Source organism: Urocampus carinirostris, chromosome 16 (assembly GCF_059441175.1).
Source record: "Urocampus carinirostris isolate Australia breed hairy pipefish chromosome 16, RoL_Ucar_1.0, whole genome shotgun sequence".
Lineage (NCBI taxonomy): Eukaryota > Metazoa > Chordata > Actinopteri > Syngnathiformes > Syngnathidae > Urocampus > Urocampus carinirostris.
This window is the reverse complement of record NC_142364.1, coordinates 24,680,863-24,699,608: the sequence shown is the minus strand read 5'-3', so window position 1 is coordinate 24,699,608 and position 18,746 is coordinate 24,680,863. Positions and strand designations below refer to the sequence as shown.

At 37.9% G+C, this 18,746-nt stretch overlaps 2 protein-coding genes across 2 annotated transcripts; one reads left to right on the top strand and one right to left on the bottom strand.

The window, feature by feature from the left end:
* Positions 1–2,513: 2,513 nt before the first annotated feature.
* On the top strand, positions 2,514–11,915 carry ankra2 (ankyrin repeat family A member 2). Its single transcript, XM_088355772.1, has 8 exons — positions 2,514–2,992; positions 5,161–5,319; positions 5,407–5,472; positions 7,220–7,317; positions 7,396–7,521; positions 9,869–9,935; positions 10,282–10,362; positions 11,407–11,915. Exons 1-8 carry the CDS (start codon positions 2,695–2,697, stop codon positions 11,460–11,462), a joined length of 951 nt encoding a protein of 316 aa, XP_088211898.1. The 5' UTR covers positions 2,514–2,694; the 3' UTR covers positions 11,463–11,915.
* btf3 (basic transcription factor 3) lies at positions 11,914–18,406 on the bottom strand. Its single transcript, XM_088355773.1, has 6 exons — positions 18,326–18,406; positions 17,829–17,897; positions 17,612–17,725; positions 15,966–16,167; positions 13,499–13,558; positions 11,914–12,254 (listed from the first exon to the last, which is right to left on the bottom strand). The coding sequence occupies exons 2-6, from the start codon at positions 17,895–17,897 to the stop codon at positions 12,208–12,210; spliced, it is 492 nt and encodes a 163-aa protein (XP_088211899.1). The 5' UTR covers positions 18,326–18,406; the 3' UTR covers positions 11,914–12,207.
* Between the last annotated feature and the right edge of the window lie 340 nt (positions 18,407–18,746).

The following is an 18,746-nucleotide window of genomic DNA, read 5'->3' as shown; positions in this document are numbered from 1 at the left end:
CTATTCGTATTTTGGTCATTTCCTTCTCTTTATTTTGTAATTTTTTTTTCTGTTCTTTTCTTTTCCGTTTTTGTCCAATTCTTGTCATGTATTGATCATTTTCTCGTAAATTTTTGTCTCTTTATTGGGGTCGTTTTTTGTCTTATTTTGGTTGTTACCATGTAATTTTTCCCCGTTTTTTGATCCATTTTTGTTGTTTTTTGGGGGGATTCTTTTCTCGTAAATACTTGTCATAATTAAAATTGTTTCCTGGTCAATTTTTCTTCATTTTTGGTCAACTTTTTTTTGGACAATTTTTTTGGTTTCTTTCTTGACATATTTAGTTCGTTTCTTGGTCAATTTATCAATTTATGTTTGTTTTTTTAGTCAATTTTTGTGATTTTTGCGGCAATTTTTATAAAATTTGGAGTGATTTTTGTCAGATTTTTGTCATTTCCTCGTTATTTTTTGTTGATTTTTTTCTGGTCCATTTTAGGTCATTCTTTTGTCTCTGTTTTTTCAGATTTTGGTCAAGTCAAGTTAAGTCATGTTAATTTGTATAGCCCTTAATCGTTTCCTGGTCAATTTTTGTTTGTTTTTTGTCAATGTCAGATTCTTGATCAATTGTTTTCATTTTTGATTCCTTTTTGGACGTTTTTTGGCCTTTTTTGGCTTTGCTTTTGGGTCATTTTTTGGACTAAGTTTTGGTCTTTTCGCAAGTTCGCAAATTTTTATGATTTTTTGGGACAATTTATATTAGATTTTGGGTGATTTCTTCTCAGATTTTGGTCGTTTCCTCCTCAATTATAGTTGATTTTTTTGGGTCCTTTTTAGGTCGTTCTTTTGTCTTTTGTCATACTATGCAACATCCTACATGCTCACATTTCTTGTGTAAATATTGTGTAAATTATAACCTTTATCTTCTTTGTTCCTTTATAGTGTGTAAATTATAACCTTATCTTCTTTGTTCCTTTATCTGTTTTGTTTTCTTTTATCCTCACTGTCAAATGTGAAACTGGAGTGCCACGTCGACTTTCGTTGTCACAATATGTTCAACCCATTTTGTAACAATGACAATAAAGGTATATTCTATTCTTATATTCAATTCTACTTTGGTTGTTTCCTGGTCCATTTTTGTTTTTTGTTTTTTTGTCAAATGTCAGGTTTCTTGACTTGTTTTGGTTGATTCCAGGTCAATATTTTCGTTTTTTGATTAAATTTTGTTTTTTTCCGGACATTTTTTTGTGTTTTTTTGTTTGTTTTTGTTAGCTTTTGGGTCATTTTCTTATTGGGGATTTGGATGTTTCGTAACTCCGTTTTTTTGTTGATTGTTTGGTCCATTTTAGGGCGTTGTTTTGTCTGTTACTTGTCATATTTTAATCGTTACCTGGTTATTCATTTACTTTTTTTAAATATGTGTCTGTTTTTTGGTAGTTTCTTGTCTTGTTTTGGTTGATTCCTGGTCATTTTTTCTTTTTTGATTACTTTGTGTTCGTTTTTTTGGAACATTTTTTGTTGTTTTGCTTTTGGATTCTATTATTTATTGTGTTTTTAGGTCGTTTCGAAATTTTTTGTATTTTTTTTTTGGTCAGTTTTGTGCTTTTTTTTTGGTGGAGGTTTTTTTGGGGGTTGTTTTTCTGTTGTGTATTAGGTTTTTCCTGGTCAATTTATTAGTTTTTGTGAGGTAGAGCACTCGTCTTGGGATCAAGAGATCGCAGGTTCAATTCCCGGCTCCTCAGTGTTATATGTCGAAGTGTCCTTGGGCAAGACACTGAATCCCTAATGCCCCCAATAAGCAGGTAGGCGCTTTGCATGGCTGCATGGCCGCTATTACCAGCTCAGTAGCCTAGATGGTAGTGTGCCCGCTTTGAGACTGGGAGGTCGCTGGTTCGCGCCTCGGCCGAGTCATACCTAATTGGTATAATGGCGGCGCCCTCTGTTGGCTGCGGCTGCATCGGCTCGCTACAACGGGTCAGGTGTATCGACATTTCGTTCTGTGTACATTGTTACAAAGAATGACAATACAAAGGAAATTATTATTATTATTATTAGTGTGTGAATGTGTGTGTGAATGGGTAAGTGTGAAGCACATTGTAAAGCGCTTTGGGAGGTCTTCATTGATTTAAAAAGCGCTATATAAATGCAGACCATTTACCATTTACCATTTTTTGGGTCATTCTTTGATCAGCTTTTGGACATTTTTTGTTTGTTTTTTGATTGTTTGTTTTGTTTGTTTTTTGTTTGCTTTCGTATCATTTTTTGCTTCGGTTGTTGGTCATTTTGTTGCCAGTTTTTTATTCTTTCTTGTCATATTATGGTCGTTTCCTGGTCGATTATTTTGATTTTTGTCAACGTTTACCTGATTTTTGTTTTTTTCTGCTAAGTTCAAACAACAAATTTAAAGTCAACAGCATACATTCCTTGGAAAAAATGCATACTGCATTCACAAGAGAAAAAAAGAGCGTCTCAAATTTCGGCACAACACCGGCGCTCGTCGTTCATTTTCAAGAGTCGGCTCATAGACTGGTTTCGTTCACAAACGAGACCTCATTATACGGGAAACGAAGAAGTACAAGAAAAATATGGCGTCGTCAACGTCCCGTTCTGTTGTCTGACATATTCGTTATTTGTCGAATGGTTTCAACGTATTAATAAACTTACTGCCTTCTAACTAGCTCAGAAACGACATGACATAGTTACTGCAGCGACAACTAAATGGACATTGTGTCTGGCTCGAAGCCAGCCGCTACCATGTCGGACGAGGTGGAGGGCAGCGGAGGCGGCGGCGGTCTTCCCCACCTGGAATCCATCAAGACGGAGCAGGGGCTGTCGGTGAGCGGCGCTGACGAAGCGGCCAACCCCAACGTGGCCATGGGCATCAAATTCATCCTGCCCAACCGCTTCGACATGAATGTCTGCTCTCGATTCGTCAAATCACTCAATGAGGAGGACAGCAAGAACATTCAGGACCAGGTCAACTCCGACTTGGAGGTTGCCTCCGTGCTCTTCAAAGGTTTGATCATCACCATAATGATGCACTATAGCACTATAGTATATTTGTATGATTATTTATATGTCTTAGAAATACTACAAGTTTGTTTTAACATATCAAACTGAAAACCTAAACGATTTTTTAAAAAGAAGAATTGGACATAGTGAGCCACACCATATACATTTAAGACAAAATAAAGTCACCTGATCTCCAGACAAAGGCTAATTTTGGTTACATTTCTTTCACTGTGTGACGTTTGATGATTTCGTAAAATATATGAAATAATAATGTCCAGTCCCACATCAATAAAGATCCCAGTTAAAAAGTGTATCCCTCCAACAGATACTGCGGTTTTTGCTTGTACAACACAATACGTTGACATCTACCAATCAAATGTTATATGTCTCCGTGTCACTTTAAACTTTAAAAATGTCAAAGTTCTTAGCGCGCTGGAGATACAGTATAGAATGTTTTTACACAAACTAGGGAGAGGAAGTGGATTTCTTCTTCAGGGTGGAGCAGCGCCACCACACGCCGGCAGTAAGAAGCACCACAGTAACGTCCTGTACTCGGAAAAATTCTAACTTACAGCAATGTCCGGATATTTTTCGACAAAAATAGAATAATAGAATAGAATTTACTTTTATTGTCATTCTTTGTAACCATGCACACAGAACGAAATGTCGATACACCTCACCCGTACAGTTAAACTGTAGTGTTTGTATCTACCGTTTTTTGGAAGTAGGGTAGCGTCTGTACATAGATGAAAGAATAGGTATGAAATGTTTTATGGAGTTTAGAAGACGGACAGAGAGTGACTGGGTTAAAGAGGAAAATGAAAGTCTCCCGAAAGCTAAGGCGAGGAAGTTTAATGAAGCAAATTTTGAAATCAGCTTCTATGCTACCACTGTGTTAGACGAAAAAATATGCGCTTGCGATGTTTAAAAATGTTGGCAGTGGACGGAATAAAACTGTCAATCAACAACATTAAATCACGCTGATAAGACAGTTGAAGTTTTGGGGGAGGGGCGCGAGAGGTTTTCTTCCTTTAAGGGGGACTTAACAGAAAATACTTGAAAAGCACTGTTTTAAAGCGATTTTTTTTTTACACGTTTAACTTGTGTTTTACATCCACCTTTCCAAGCAGCCTATTTTTTTTCAAAAACCCTTTTATCAAGTCAAAGTGAAAAAAAAATCTGCATTATTTTTCACCCCTCCATGTTTTTGTTTATAATTTAGCCCTCAAAGATGGTTTAAAGGTAGAGCGCATCATATAAGGTGTCCTTTAAAAAAGTTAAAAATTCTAGCTACTATGTGTTGACAATTCTCAATTGTGTTCAAATCCCTGCATCTATCTGCTTTTAGTAAAGTTTTAGCAAAGATGGAACACATTAGGTAGGACAAATGGGTGTTGAGGAGAGTGCTTCATGAAAATGGTGAAAATAAGAAGAGGTTTTCAAGTACAATCGAAATGACAACCCAAATCCTAGGAAAGATAATAAAACAAATACTTTATTCGAGCACATCTAAGAAATACACGTACTTGCAGATGCATCATGAGCGAGCTTGACAGAGGCTGCAATGATGACAAAAGCCAGGAGATGGAGGCAGCAAGTACAAACGTTCCAAATTCCGTTGCGCTCCTTTAAGATTGTTTAGGTTAATTTTAACAATCAGTTTTGCACCAAGGTGCGAGCACAGTTCATTTGTAAAAATGTAGCTAGATACAACAACCAAGAAAGATACCGATGTATTTACCTTCAGCTTGTGACATAGTCACAGTTCTTACCTTGGGAATCAAGTGGTCATTATTCGTCCTCCATTCTGTTTTATCGATGCAAATCTTCAACATTTGTTAAATCTACAAACATGTCTCAAACATCCTTATGCGCTTTGTTGATCATTCACCATTCTTAGATTACAAATTACATGCTTGAAAAAATATCCATGAAATTGAAGAATGTGTATTCTGATGCATCTCATTTGCTAAAATACAAATCCTGATGACATTTGTTCTTACCTGGCTTAAAGGTAGAAAAGTGTTACAGGGCTCCTGCCGCTAGTGGTAGAAACACTGATTTGCCCTTCTGGCCTAAAGGCACACCTGCCTCGTGAGCCATACGTTTGTGACCCCTGTTCTGTGATCACAAACTAGTCTCATGTGAACCTCCATAATCCTTTTTTTCCAGCCGAGTGCAACATCCAAACATCACCATCGGCGGGCATCCAAGTTCGCCACGTATACACGCCGTCCACTACCAAGCACTTCTCGCCTATCAAGCAGTCTACCACCCTCACGAACAAGCACCGCGGCAACGAGGTTTCCTCCACACCACTCCTCGTGCACTGTATGTTTTCCGTGCCCAGTTTGGCTCACCGGACCCTTTTTTTGCAGCCGTTTTGTTAATACTCTTTCCTGATATTTGTCGAGGCAGCTTTATCCATTCATCAACTGGCAGCTCAAGGCGAGATGGTCTTCCTGGCCAGCAGGATTGAGCAAGGTAAACACAAGAGAAAAACTGAATATAGCGAATGCTTATTTATCATGTGGGTTACATTCCATTAGGAACACATAGGCAGAAGCCATTAAGTGGAACTTTCTCAAGCATTTGTTTGCTTTTTTCCCGAATGACTGTTGGACTGCCGTATTTTTTTCATGAATGTGAACTGAGAGCAGAGAGACTGTTTAACCAAAACATATGGCTTGTTGGTTGATTTGATCCATAAAGCGAGTCTCTAGGTCATTTTTATCAAAATATATGATTTTTTTAAATAAAGTCAAAACAAATCCTCTGTACAGCAGCTAGATGGGAGTGTTGAGTTTGTATAGCATGTTGAGTTAGTTTAGGCGTAAAACTGCATCCACTCAACTGTTAAAATAAACCAGTTACACATTTATTGTCAAACATGTATTTTCCCCCGTTGTTTGTGAATAATTCTGTCATCCATGCCAAGAGTGTGTAGGGTAGCCTAGATGGTAGGGCGCCTGCTCCGAGACTGGGAGGTCGCTGGTTCAAGCCTCGGCCGAGTCATACCTAAGACTCACAACATTGGTACTCATTGCCTCCCTGCTTGGCGCTCGGCATTTGAGTCACTGAATATTTTTTTTTAAAAAAGCTGCATTGGCTCGCTACAGTTTAACTGTACAGGTCAGGTGTATTGACATTTCGTTCTGTGTGCATGGTTACAAAGAATGACAATAAAAGTAAATTCTATTCTATTCTAATGATAAAACATAACACGAGCTAACCGGCATGATTTTTTTAGTGATTAACCAGGGCTATTTTAACCCTACTTTAAATAATTACAAACTTGTAATAACAAAGTAATTTCTTAATGAGTAGTTCTTTTCAGAAATGCATATCAAACTGGTAGCCCCTTGGGCTAATCGGCAACAAAGGAGTAGCTCTGAAATTGTTGGTGACTCCTGGTTGAGCTACTATAAACAAATATATATATATAGGATACTGAATTATAATAAAAGAGTATTTGATTGATAAAATAAACACATATGAGAAATAACTCTGTCACAAGACATATTTTATGTGAAAAGATGAAACAAAATGAACATGTAGTTCTATACAAAATCAGATGTAAGTTTGTAGATTATAATGTGTCATCACACCATCTGATTAAAGAGACGATCCGTATCTGTAAAAAGAAAACAATAGCTGGTATTTCTGAAAATAGAAAAAGAATATTCCAATTAAAGCAGTTTTGGTCACTTTATTATGGGTTGTTGCTGTGATGTCAAATCAATATATTCGAGTACATAAAGACTGATAGATTATTGTGGCAGTTTTTTGTCCTGCAGTCTAATTGTCGACTATATTAAAACGTGTAAGCACTTTTCATTTGTTTCCCTCTTGTGAATTTCTTCTTTCATTTAGAAAAAATACAAAGATCAAGGGGTTTCCGGTAACGGTGTAAAATTGTTACAGCTGGAAAACCAGAAGGGAAATGTAATTATCTGCTCTTGCAACTTTACCAACAGGTACTAGAAATTAAAGTGGAAACTAAAAAAAAAAAAAAAGAATGTGTTTTGCAAATTTAAGGCAATTTTTTGGGGATTCTAGGGGATTTGTTTGAAAAATGTTGATGTTTTTCTTAAAAGGGGGTGGATAAGGGAGTTTTATGTTCTTTTGCTTTATTATTGTACATTTTTCTTATACAGCACTTTGAGTTGCATTTCAGTTCCTGAAAAGTGCAATATTAAAAGATTTGGATGTGTTTTTTTTTTTTTTAAAGAGACTGTGATCAATGCACAAGACGAAGAAGGATTCACGCCACTCATGTGGGCAGCAGCACACGGGCAGATTGCCGTGGTAGAGTTTCTGCTTCAGAATGTAAAAATAACCACACTGGTGCATATGCATAAGGTGTGAAAATGATCATTTTGATCAAAGCGGTTCGTTTGTGCACAGGGCGCCGACCCGAACTTGTTGGCCAAAGGACGAGAGAGTGCTTTGTCGCTGGCGTGCAGCAAAGGATACACAGACATTGTCAAAATGCTCATCGACTGCGGCGTTGACGTCAACGAGTACGATTGGGTCAGTCATGCACTCGCGCACTTTTAATTGCGATAAGATTCGAAGTTCCAGTTTACGGTTTTCAAGTATTATTTGTGATTGGCCAAAGAATATGGAGGACCGATACTGTTATGTGTAGGAGTAAATGTATGAATAAATAAATACCTGTAAATATATTCAATATCAACAAATAACACATAAACCTAAATACTGTATCTGACTTATATGCAATTTTTTCATCTACATTTGCATTTTGACATTTATTCTGATGTTGGTTTCGTCATGTATTTTGTTTCAAGTCATGTTTATTTGTATAGCCCTTAACCACAAAACATTTCAAAGGGCTGCACTGACCACCGTTACAAAATCCCCTAACCTGAAACTTAAATGAGGATAAAAAAAATAAATAAGCCTCAGCATGAAAATTGAGAAACCTTGAGAAGGCCCCACAGCAGGGTGTGGGTGACCAGGCTGCAATAAAGGTTGCATTTGGTAACAATACACAAAATGTAGTCAACATTAAATATAGGTCATAAAAGAATGTCCAGTTGACAGCTGCCGGCACCAAAATCTTCATGCATTTACAGACGTTGCCCAACTTATGAACGAGATATGTTCCAGATGATCGTTCGGAAGTTGAATTTGTCCGTAAGTTCCTTCAGTGATATATTTTGTATGAGATGTATATTTAAGGCTTGTGTAAGTAACCTGTATTGTTTTGTACTATAAAAATAAACATTTCATAAAATAATATGCTCTATAAAAATAAATAAAGTTCAGTTTAACTTACTTTTGGAAGGGGTCCACCTCCGTAGTAAAAAGTGGCTGAAAAAAAGCGTTCCTACAATTTTCTCAACCGCATCAAGCTTTCCTATTCCACTTTCATATAAAAAAAAACTGCTCGCCGCTTCTTTACTCTTTACACCAACCATATTGAATGAATGCACGAGATACTAAACAATGAAAATGTCAGTTCTTAGCGCGCTAGATACAGTATTGTATGTTCACACACGAACTAGGAAATAGAAGCCAGATTTCTTCTTCGGCGTGGATGTTGGGTAACCTCTCACAGCGCCACGCGGCGGAAAGAAGTACTACAGCACTGTCCTCTACTCTCATAAAGGTGCACACAATACAAAATCTAACTTACAGCAGTGTCCTGATATTTTTCGACATCCTGAAAAAACATGCTCGTATCTACCATTTTACGTATGTCGAATTGTCGCAAGCAGGGGAGCGTCTGTCTTCATTTTTTGTGTAATTTGTCATTTTTTTGTGTGTGTTATGATGTGCATATTTTTGTTTATTTTTGTCTATTTTTTATGTATTTTGTCGGGTATTTGGTCATTTATTTTGTCATGTGTTTTATCGCGTACTTTGTCTATATTGTCATTTATTTTGTCGTGTATTTTATGTCCATGTTGGCAATTATTCTGTTATGTAATTTGTTGTTAGTTTTTTGGTGTATTTTATCAGTTATTTTGTTGTGTGTTTTGTCGGGTATTTTGTAATTTATTTTCCGTGTATTTTGTCATTTGTTTCGGTGTTCTTTTTTTGTGTAGAATAGAAAAGTCTTCATTGTATGCAAAGAGATTAGACTAGGCACCCCAGGGTAAATCATGTAATAAAGACTTAAGACAAAAAGATAGACTATCAGGATAAATAGGCAAAAAAAAAAAAAAAAAAAACAATCACAACATGGTGTTTAGGAAAACTAGCCAAAGTTATGATAACAATGCAATGAAAAAGAATAGTGCTTCTAAGATAAGTGCAATAACATTTAATAAATTGTAATGAAAAAAAAAAAACATATATACTGTGCATATACAAGTTTGTTTTGTTGAGTTTTGTCACAACAAAATGTTATTCAAATAAATGGGCGGGTCAAACTGCCCGACTTTTATATTATTGGTTGATCAGTAATGGCTGCTTGGTCGCTTCCTGCTATCTGAGCAAAGAGGCATTACGGTTAAACGATTCGCTTGTCGATCAACCAGTAGGTGAAACGCCTCATTTGAATAACATTTTATTGTGACAAAATCAGGGCTCCTGCGGATCCTTGAAAAGTCTCAAAAGGCATTGAATTCATTATTCTAAAAATAAGACCTGAATTGGTATTAAAATGTCATAAATCCAATTTTCGAAGATTTTAACAATATGAACACATGAATATGATTCATATGCGTTTGAACTAAAAAAAAAATTAGTAACACCAATTGTTTTTTTAAAAATAATTCACATTTAGTAAATTGGTATTTCTACATACCGGTCCTCCATAAAAAAATTAAAACAGCCGCATTTCCATATATCGATGTTGACAAGAGGCCACTGTGGCGTTTTTAACAATGCATTTTTCTTCACCTCTCAGAACGGGGGAGCTCCGTTACTCTACGCTGTCCACGGCAACCACATTCGCTGCGTGGAGTTGCTGCTAGGTAAATACAACCACAAAAGCAAAATTTTAAAGGGACTGTGTAATATTGCCTCCTAGTGGTACCACAAAACATTTATTTAAATACTAGGTAAAAATACACGATCAAACATACCAGTTAATTGTTGTAACAAAGTCTTATGCGGAGAAATTTATCTCTTTTGCATGGTGGAATCCCTACCTAGAAGTCCATGATTGTCTACCCTCTTGCTGCTATGCGGTGCTCATTTGGCACTGGTTTTCTTTCGCATTAGACAAAACAGTGCCATCTAGTGGTCAAATATTACACACTTGGGCTTTAACACCAAGCTCCACCTGCTATTCAGTTGTGGCATTTGATTTTCCCGCAGAGAGCGGCGCCGATCCCACTGTTGAGTCCGACTCTGGTTTTAACGCCATGGACATGGCCGTGGCCATGGGACACCGCAGCGGTATGTACCCGATTTGGATGTTTGGGTCGGCAAAAAATCCTAACAAAGGAAAACCTGGCCAGGTGTAGTATGAAAAGAAAATGGCAGGCGGGAAAGTAGTGCAGTATACCCCCAGGATACAATATTGATCCGTTCTGAGGTGGGGATCAAAAAGTGAAAATGATGTATAGCAGGGGGTTGAACGCTTATGATCATTAGCTCTCATATCCCTGTACAAAAATATTGAAATAACAATAGTACGTGGTAAGTCCGGCTTAAGTTTAAATCGGTGTAAACTTTGTCAAATAGGCCATATGCATAACGCACAGCACAGATGAAATTACTCTCACCCCATGGGCAAACATGCAATAAAAAGGACACAAATGATGGTCCAGGGATGTGATATTATGATTCCATGCAAATGATTACATACAATTATAAATAGATGTAAATGAAAGATTGTATTTACGTCTTGTCTGACTTAAATTGAGTTGTTCCAGTGTAGCAGCAGGTGGATGCAGAGAGGGGAGGACACAAAAAGCGTGGATTGTAATTGGTTTTAAAACCTCCACTTGTTAGTATTGCACTAATAGATTTGCCTCCTTATTTTTACAAATAGTCCGAATCGTCGATTGCTTCCTGACATGCAAGGGTAACCCTTCACACACCCTCATATTTCTTGATAATCACAATCTTCTTTTCCAGATTATTGTGTTTTTGCTTCTCCCTTGAGTATCATTGCAAGATTGGAACCCAAATTAAGTAAATACAATACATGAAATATAGTACTCAAAAAGGCATTATCGGAGGTAGTTTAGCCAAACAGCTTTTTTTTTTTTTTTTTTTTTTAAATATTCAGTGACTCAAATAGCAGACTTACATTTTTTGAGCATGTAAATTTTTTATATAGAGTCATATAGTGAATAAAAAGACTTAAGAGGGCCTGGAAAAACATTTTACATTGTAAAGGGAAATTGTCGTGAATGTGGAATCTTGTGGGATTTTCTGTAACATGGTACCGGTCATGTTCAGGTGGTAATGACACATTTGTGCTCCTATGTGCAGTTCAACAGGTGATGGAGGCACACCTTTTGAAGTTGCTGATGGGCATCAGAGAGTGACATCAGGCTAATCCCTGTACTTGGTTTGTGCTCTATGTGCAGTCACATTTTTTTTCAATCATGTTGTGTCAAAAGAAAATATATACAATTTTAGTATGATTATATTTTCTAATGGTTCAATTATCTGGGCAATATTGTAATTTTAATTTAAAGCAAATAGGTTTCTTTCAATTCTAATTAGTGTGCACACCATCATTGTAAAAAAAAAAAAAAAATTTACCACCCGCACTTGAAATATTTTCCCCAATTGTCGTCCGATTTTTTTTAGAACATGATTAAAACATTAAGCACTCTAGTTTTGTTTTAATGTTACAAAAATGTTTACCAAAAAAAAGGAAAAAAAATTGTGTCTGGGGAATTAAGCCCTTCATACATTTATTTATTTTCGCATGTGTGTTAATTTGACAATGCTTGTGTGTAGTAAAAGGTTGTTCATTAAAAAGTCCAAACAAATATTTCCAATTTTATTCTCCACCTAGCATTCATCTTGAAAGTACACCATTGAGACAAGCCGGCATGAGTAGCTTTGGGAAAAAAAATGCACATGATTGACAGTAGTTTAAATGGCAGACACGACGATGCTTATAATTCACATGATTCATTAACACGGAGGAAAAATATTTTACACACAATCATTGGGCGCAACTAAATCGGCAGGGGCAACACAAACTGAAAAGGACGCACGTGTGGATTCTCTTCCCCACCTTGCAGTCGCGAGGTTCCAGCTTTGCCCCTACTTGGTCCTCTAGTTGGCTTCATTCTTGGATGCCTCGTCAAAGTTCTCCACAAGATCTGTAAGCAAAACAAAGTTCTGTCTTTCCTTAAGGCGATCATTCCCCCCCCCCCTCAACATTTTTATAAGGATCGACCGATATGGGTTTTTCAGGGAAAATACAAATCATTAGTATTAAGAGAACCTTATAACCGATTCGTGGAACAGATATTCATTTGCTGTAAAACCTTGAAAATTGGCGTAAGAAATTTTTACTGCAAAAAAAATTATACAATTGTTATATATTCAAATAAAAAAATAGGCCGCTGAAAACGTTTACAGTAAATAAATTTGAGTTAACACTAACATGACTATTGTTACACTTTTACATGATTGATAAGTGGTGGTATTTGTCTAGTCTCCCAAAGCCCCCCCCGCAAAAGGTTGAAATCATGTCTTGCTAAAACAGGGATGTCAACAGTATATAGGGGAGTCAGATTTTAACTTAAATTCAAACATTTGTCTACACCGGGAAATCTAATAAAACCAGCGTCTCATTCACAATGGTTCTCTGGTTACAGCGATCACTGAACAACTATGTACAATAATCATGCATTACAATAAGGCTATTATAGCACACCTTAAACATGCTTTACGAAATAGGTACTATAGTACGCTTTATAAAGCCCACTTGCGTACTACTAGTCGTAGTCGTGAATATTATACAATTTAGCTACATTGCGTTGGTGACATTTGCACATGTCTGAATAAGACTCATTACATAGACAGTGATCACTGTTTTAACAACACCAACCAATATTTTTTTAGGAAACAGACTACGATCGTGCCACTCTTTTTATCAGAAGTGTAGCGCTGAGAAGCATAGGAAAAGCTGAGTGCGTGTGGAGAAAAGCAGTAATTGCGAATATGAAACATTTTCGCGACAGCCCAGACTCTCGCTAGTGGGGAGAGCTTCCTGCCTCAGTGGCTTCGCCCCCGGTGACTTATCCAATCAGAATATCCGGGGTGGGCAGCGTCAAAGACAGAAGGCAGAAGCGGAAGAGAAAGGCTTGCTCGGTGTTGTGCTTAATAATCGGCGCGTCAAATAAATATGCCGATACGGATATCAGTCAATCTCCCCAATATCCTTGCTGATAACCCCTAATTTTTCCTACAATTCATTTGTCTAAAAGACAGCGGAACAGCTACATAATAAGTTATTAAAAAAACAAAAATAGCAAGATTATTAAACAAATTTGAACATTGACGGCACATTCCAAGTTTCTATACAAAACTGACAACCGAAGAGAAAAATAGATCTGACCTGGCACTTCGTCATCGTCTTCTTCTTCGACGGTAGCAATGGGGGCTTTGCCGTCTGAGGCTACCGCAAAAAGAAAGATGATTTAAACAACAGGAATCACTCAAACATTCAAATGACTGCAATTACATAAATGGCATGAAATGAAATGTACAGGGATCCCTCGGTCTTTGCGGTTAATAGGGACTAGGACCACCCGCACAAAATGAAATTCTGTGAAGTAGCGTCGCACTTTCACAGAGGTCCCAAAGGGTTGAACTTACCATGAGATGTCATGACCGACAGAGAGTATACAACTAACAATTTGAGATCTACAAATAATAACACAATGGCAGTTCATTGGTTTTATTGTCGTTATCAGGGCTCCTACAGCATAAGGCAAGTTAAATTCAAGACTTTTTATGACTTACATACCTTTTAAAATCAAATTTAAGACCAACTCAACCAAAAATACCAAACACATGAATTAGAGGCAAGTTTAAACAAACTTTGTTTTGTTATCACATTTTGGTCGAGTTGAAAACTTTGTCTGAAAAACATGGCACTCTCCAGTTTTTGTCATAGAAATAAATAAATGAAAATGTTTATAGTACATTATGGATCCTCAGTCAAAACCGGCAGATAACTAATTCCAAAGTACTCTTCTGCCACATTCATGAATTCATTCATGATGCATGATACATTACTTTTTTACTAAATCTTTTTAGTCCGAACAAATATTAATCTTATTAACGCCACATTTTTGAGACTTCCGAAAATTGGATTTACGACAGTTTAATGCCAAAGAAGGCTTTATTTTATTTTTTTATTTAAGGATCTGCAGTAACCCTGATTATAAGAAATTAAGACGAAATTGGACGACATTTGTCAAAAGCAAACGCAGCTTCAGGTATGAGCGAAGAGCACCCACTTCCAACACAAACTCCATCTTCCCCCGAGTAGTCTGGGTTTTATCAGCCCGCGACCCTCACACGAAAATCTGAACGCTTGGACCCATGGTTTTATTGTCATTACACGAAAGTAAAACAAAATTGGACAGCTTCTACTTTCAGTGTAAAAAAAGCAATTTAGAGAGCGGCTGGCTAGCTGCGCGCCAACATTACAGCGTCCTTGAATGGAGGCAGATCCATGCGCTGATCAAAATAATCGTGAATGTAAGTTTCCCATGAGTTGTTGATCAATGTTGTCCGTTTAATGGCTAATGGACGAGGTGTTGGCAGTAGGCTGGACCAGCAGCACGGCTCTTCTCCCAGACGCCGCAGAGTTGCTTCTTGAACCAGATAATAATCCAAGTAAGCACGATTTCGTTGCGCTCTTCTGACTTTCCTTGGGAGTCTGATTTAATCGATTAATTTTTCAATGCAACAAGCTATTAAAAGCTATCGCCCCTTCCTAGCTTGTTTTTATTCGGAGGCGTATACTGCGCATGTTCACCCTGGTTGTTTGACTGACAGCATACTCTGGCCTACCAGAGTAGTAGACGTAAAGTCATGCCCACCAAATCTGCCCAGTGCAGTCAGCGCTCTCTCAAACTACATTAAAGGATACGTTGATATAAATGATATAGAATTAAAAATCTGAAGAAGTGAACCAGCGAAAAACGAAGCAGCGACGGGTCTCTTCATTTCAATTATGGATATGAGCAAGAGCAGAAAGTGGTTTAATTTTAGGCAAAATTTAATATTTTCAAACATTCACATAAGAGGCAGCAGGAAAATTTAAGATGAAAAAAATTTAAATAATATTCACATTAAATACACGTGTGGCTGAACATTTTTCAGATTGTTAACTTATGTGACTAATAATAAAGATGTATTTACTGCTTTATTCAATGCACCTGAAGAAAAATCAATTATATATATAGAGAGCAGTTTCATCAATTATGTAATACATTCTAAAAGAATGAGCAGCCTGTAATTAATTTCTGTGCTAACAGAATACACCACCCACTCTAAGCGCTATATAAATGCAGACCATTTACCATTTCTTTTTTCTTTTCCTCAATCATCCAATACAAAGCGCTTGGCTTTAATTGGCTGCAAAATACACACACTTTTATGGGACACTAAGCATTATTTGATCACTAGATGTTGCCGTATTGTGTCCTGAAACCGAAAACAAGTGCTACAAAGCACAGAAGAATACAAACTACAGAGATTCAAAGTGACCACATCGCACCAATTTTTGTTCTTATTTTTGCCAGCCTTTGTTTTTGGTCTTTGGGGTACCTGTATCAACAAGATGGCGGACAACCAGCTCTTGTTATGTAAAATAAATACACATTTTTCTACTGATGAGTGTTAAAAAAAACTTGTTTATGATAGTTCATGTCCTTTTTTCTTTTTTTAAACAATGTTGTTTTTTTATTTAAATAAAATATTTGTTTTTATTCTAGGAGGCGCTCAATAAGACAATGTCCTTTAAATGCAACCATTCTCTTGAAAATGTGCCAAACTGTGGCAAATGGTACCTTGCTTGGGCAGTGCCTCGGCAAGCCTCCGGAGGCTAGTGAGGCTGTCGGCTCCGAGCTGGTTAAGGATTCCCGGCAGCATCTCTGTGAGCTGTTTGGTCTCAGCGTGGCCCGTGACGGTGAAGGTGTTGGCGGCCAGTGAGGCTTGCACTTTCGGGTTGTTGAAATGGATCACCGTGCCCTGGTTGGTGAACATGTTCACCTGCAAAAAGACAAGGTGCTTAGCGAGGAACAGTAACAAAACAAAATGGTAGAACAGTGTTTCCTATAGAATTTTGTGAGAACCTGGTGGGTGGACAGTCAATAGGGGTCTAGAAGCATGCTCCCCCAGGAGACCATTCTGTACATTTAAATTCAACTGACCTTCAGATGCATTGCACAAATACACACCAATTGGGGGGCGTCGTTGCTGCCTTACACTTTCCGGACAAATTTCAACATGTTATCTAGTTTTCTTTTTTTATTGATGTTTACTACAGTTTGTGTACTGTACCTCAATGCTAAATCTATCCCACCCTGGTCATCCTGGAAGGGGGATTACCACTTGCAGGGATTAGAATTTTCCGCGGATCCGCGGATTTCCGCTGTTTTTGAACCCCAAAGATCATTCCCGTAAATCGTCTAAATTCGATGAGAAAATATTTTGGGGGGGTGAGGTATGATACGTGACTGTTTCATCACCCCAAGTTAGCAGTTAGAGATCGCGAGAAAAATCGGCAAAAAGAAGCGCAGCGCATTAGATCTATAACACACAACGTGGTTTAGCTAACAAATAGGTTCGCTGATAATCAATCAGCGGAGCTTTTGTTCAGAGCATTGGCTTTCTCAAACATGGCGCTCCTTCCGGTCTTTTCAAACGGTGAAATGAGTGTTTGAAAAAGTAAATATGAAAATACTAAGAAAAGAAGATGAGGCTTTTGTCTCTGAGATTGATAAAGGAATCAAGAATAAATTTAAGTGGTCATGGCTGGAGAAGACTGTCACAGACTGACATGTATTTTCTTTAAGCATGTTCAGTTTGTGCATTCTATTTTCAAATTAATGATGAATGGTTGTTAATGTATATATTTTCATATATATTGTTGATTAGCAGCTAAATACAAGGTCCATCTTCATCATCAAAACACAACAACAATGGTGATGGTTGTAACATTGTAATCCCCCAATTGTTTTAAACATCTTAAAACTGAAAAAAATACATGATTTCTGTTTTGTTGGATTTCATTCATTCTAGTGCAATTTTCACATAGCAAATAAGATAGATGCTGTTGGCTTCAGGGGGGCTTCGCCCCGCTGAGCCCCCCACCGGGCTCCGCCCGGGGCCTGCGGCCCCTGGCTATTTCAGCTGAAAATGAAAATCTCCATTCTGATCCCTGCACTTGTGAGGCCCCTTCTAAAGGTTAATTTTTCCTCACGCTAAGGTTTTGAGTTTTTCCCTACCCGCATGTTGGTTTAAGATCAGGTAATGGTGTAATTGTAATCCTGTGCAGTCATTTAGGACATTTTTGTGATTAAGGGCTATATAAATAAATGTGACTTGACTTAAACAATTGGGTTGGTGATCATTTAGATATTCAAGTAGAATTTTTTGAAATTTTCCACGTGCATGCTTTAAGGGGTCTACAGCAGCAATTTAAGGCTCTAACCTCCTCGATGCCGGAGATGTTATTGACGCCGAGCTTCTTCAGGGAGAACTGCAACTTCTTGTCGTCGGCTGTAGCTGTTCTGTGCACTACCTTCTTCTTTCGCCGTGCGGTGCCCTAAAGCAAACAACCATCCGTTAAATTAAAAGTCCACAAACCCATTATTACTAACATTCTTTTTACGTTTACACTAATTTGATGTACTCTGCGTATGACTTACCTTTCCCCCTATGCGTACTTGCGCCTGCAGTTTAGCTAATTTCTCTGGATTCATGATTACTTCTCTCATCTGTAAAGACAGCGGGGAAGAACATAAACAGATTAAATTCACAACTTTTATGTCACGAAATGCGAAACACAACTTTTGGATACAGTATTAGGCTCTCAACCTAGCTTGAATAATGTAATAGAAGTGCGATATGTAATTCAATTGACAGTTGTGTTGATTTAAAGAAGGGAGAATTAAAAAGTTGTGTTAACTCAATTTTCCTGTATTACAACTGTTTGGGGTTTTTTCTCAAAAAGGCGCGGCTGTGTTTGTATCAGCAACTCCCGTTGTTAGCCTTTAGCCGCCCCTGCGCACAACGCAACAAGAGCCAGCTAACTTCGAGCGCTCCTCGGTCTCGGTGAGCCTCACACCGATAAGCACGGATTTGGGGAACGCGCACCAGACTTATTGGTGCCTTACAAAAGATCATTGAAAAGCCTGACACTCACCTGTAAGCTAACAGCAGACACATGCGTGAAGCAAGATGGTCGCCAAAGATGATGGCGGAAGTGGCGTCAGGGGAAAAGCGGAAGTTGTAGAACGCGCCTGAAAGATTTATCTTACAAATTTGCCCTTCGTCTTGTTTCGCAGGTTCCATCCGTCGAGTATCTGCACCGCTTATCATCACTAGGGTCGCAGAGGTGCTGGAGCCCAACTATCAGAGGTCAGGGGACACCCTGAACTGGCTGCCTGCAAGTCGCAGGGCACACAGAGTCAGACAACTCATTCATTCATTTATATCTAGGGACAATTTTGACTGTTCTATTAACCTGGCATGCATGTTTTTGGAATGTGGGATGAAACTGGAGTCCCTGTAAGAACAGGGGGAACATGCAAACTCCGCACAGGAAGGTTGCTTGCTGGATTTGA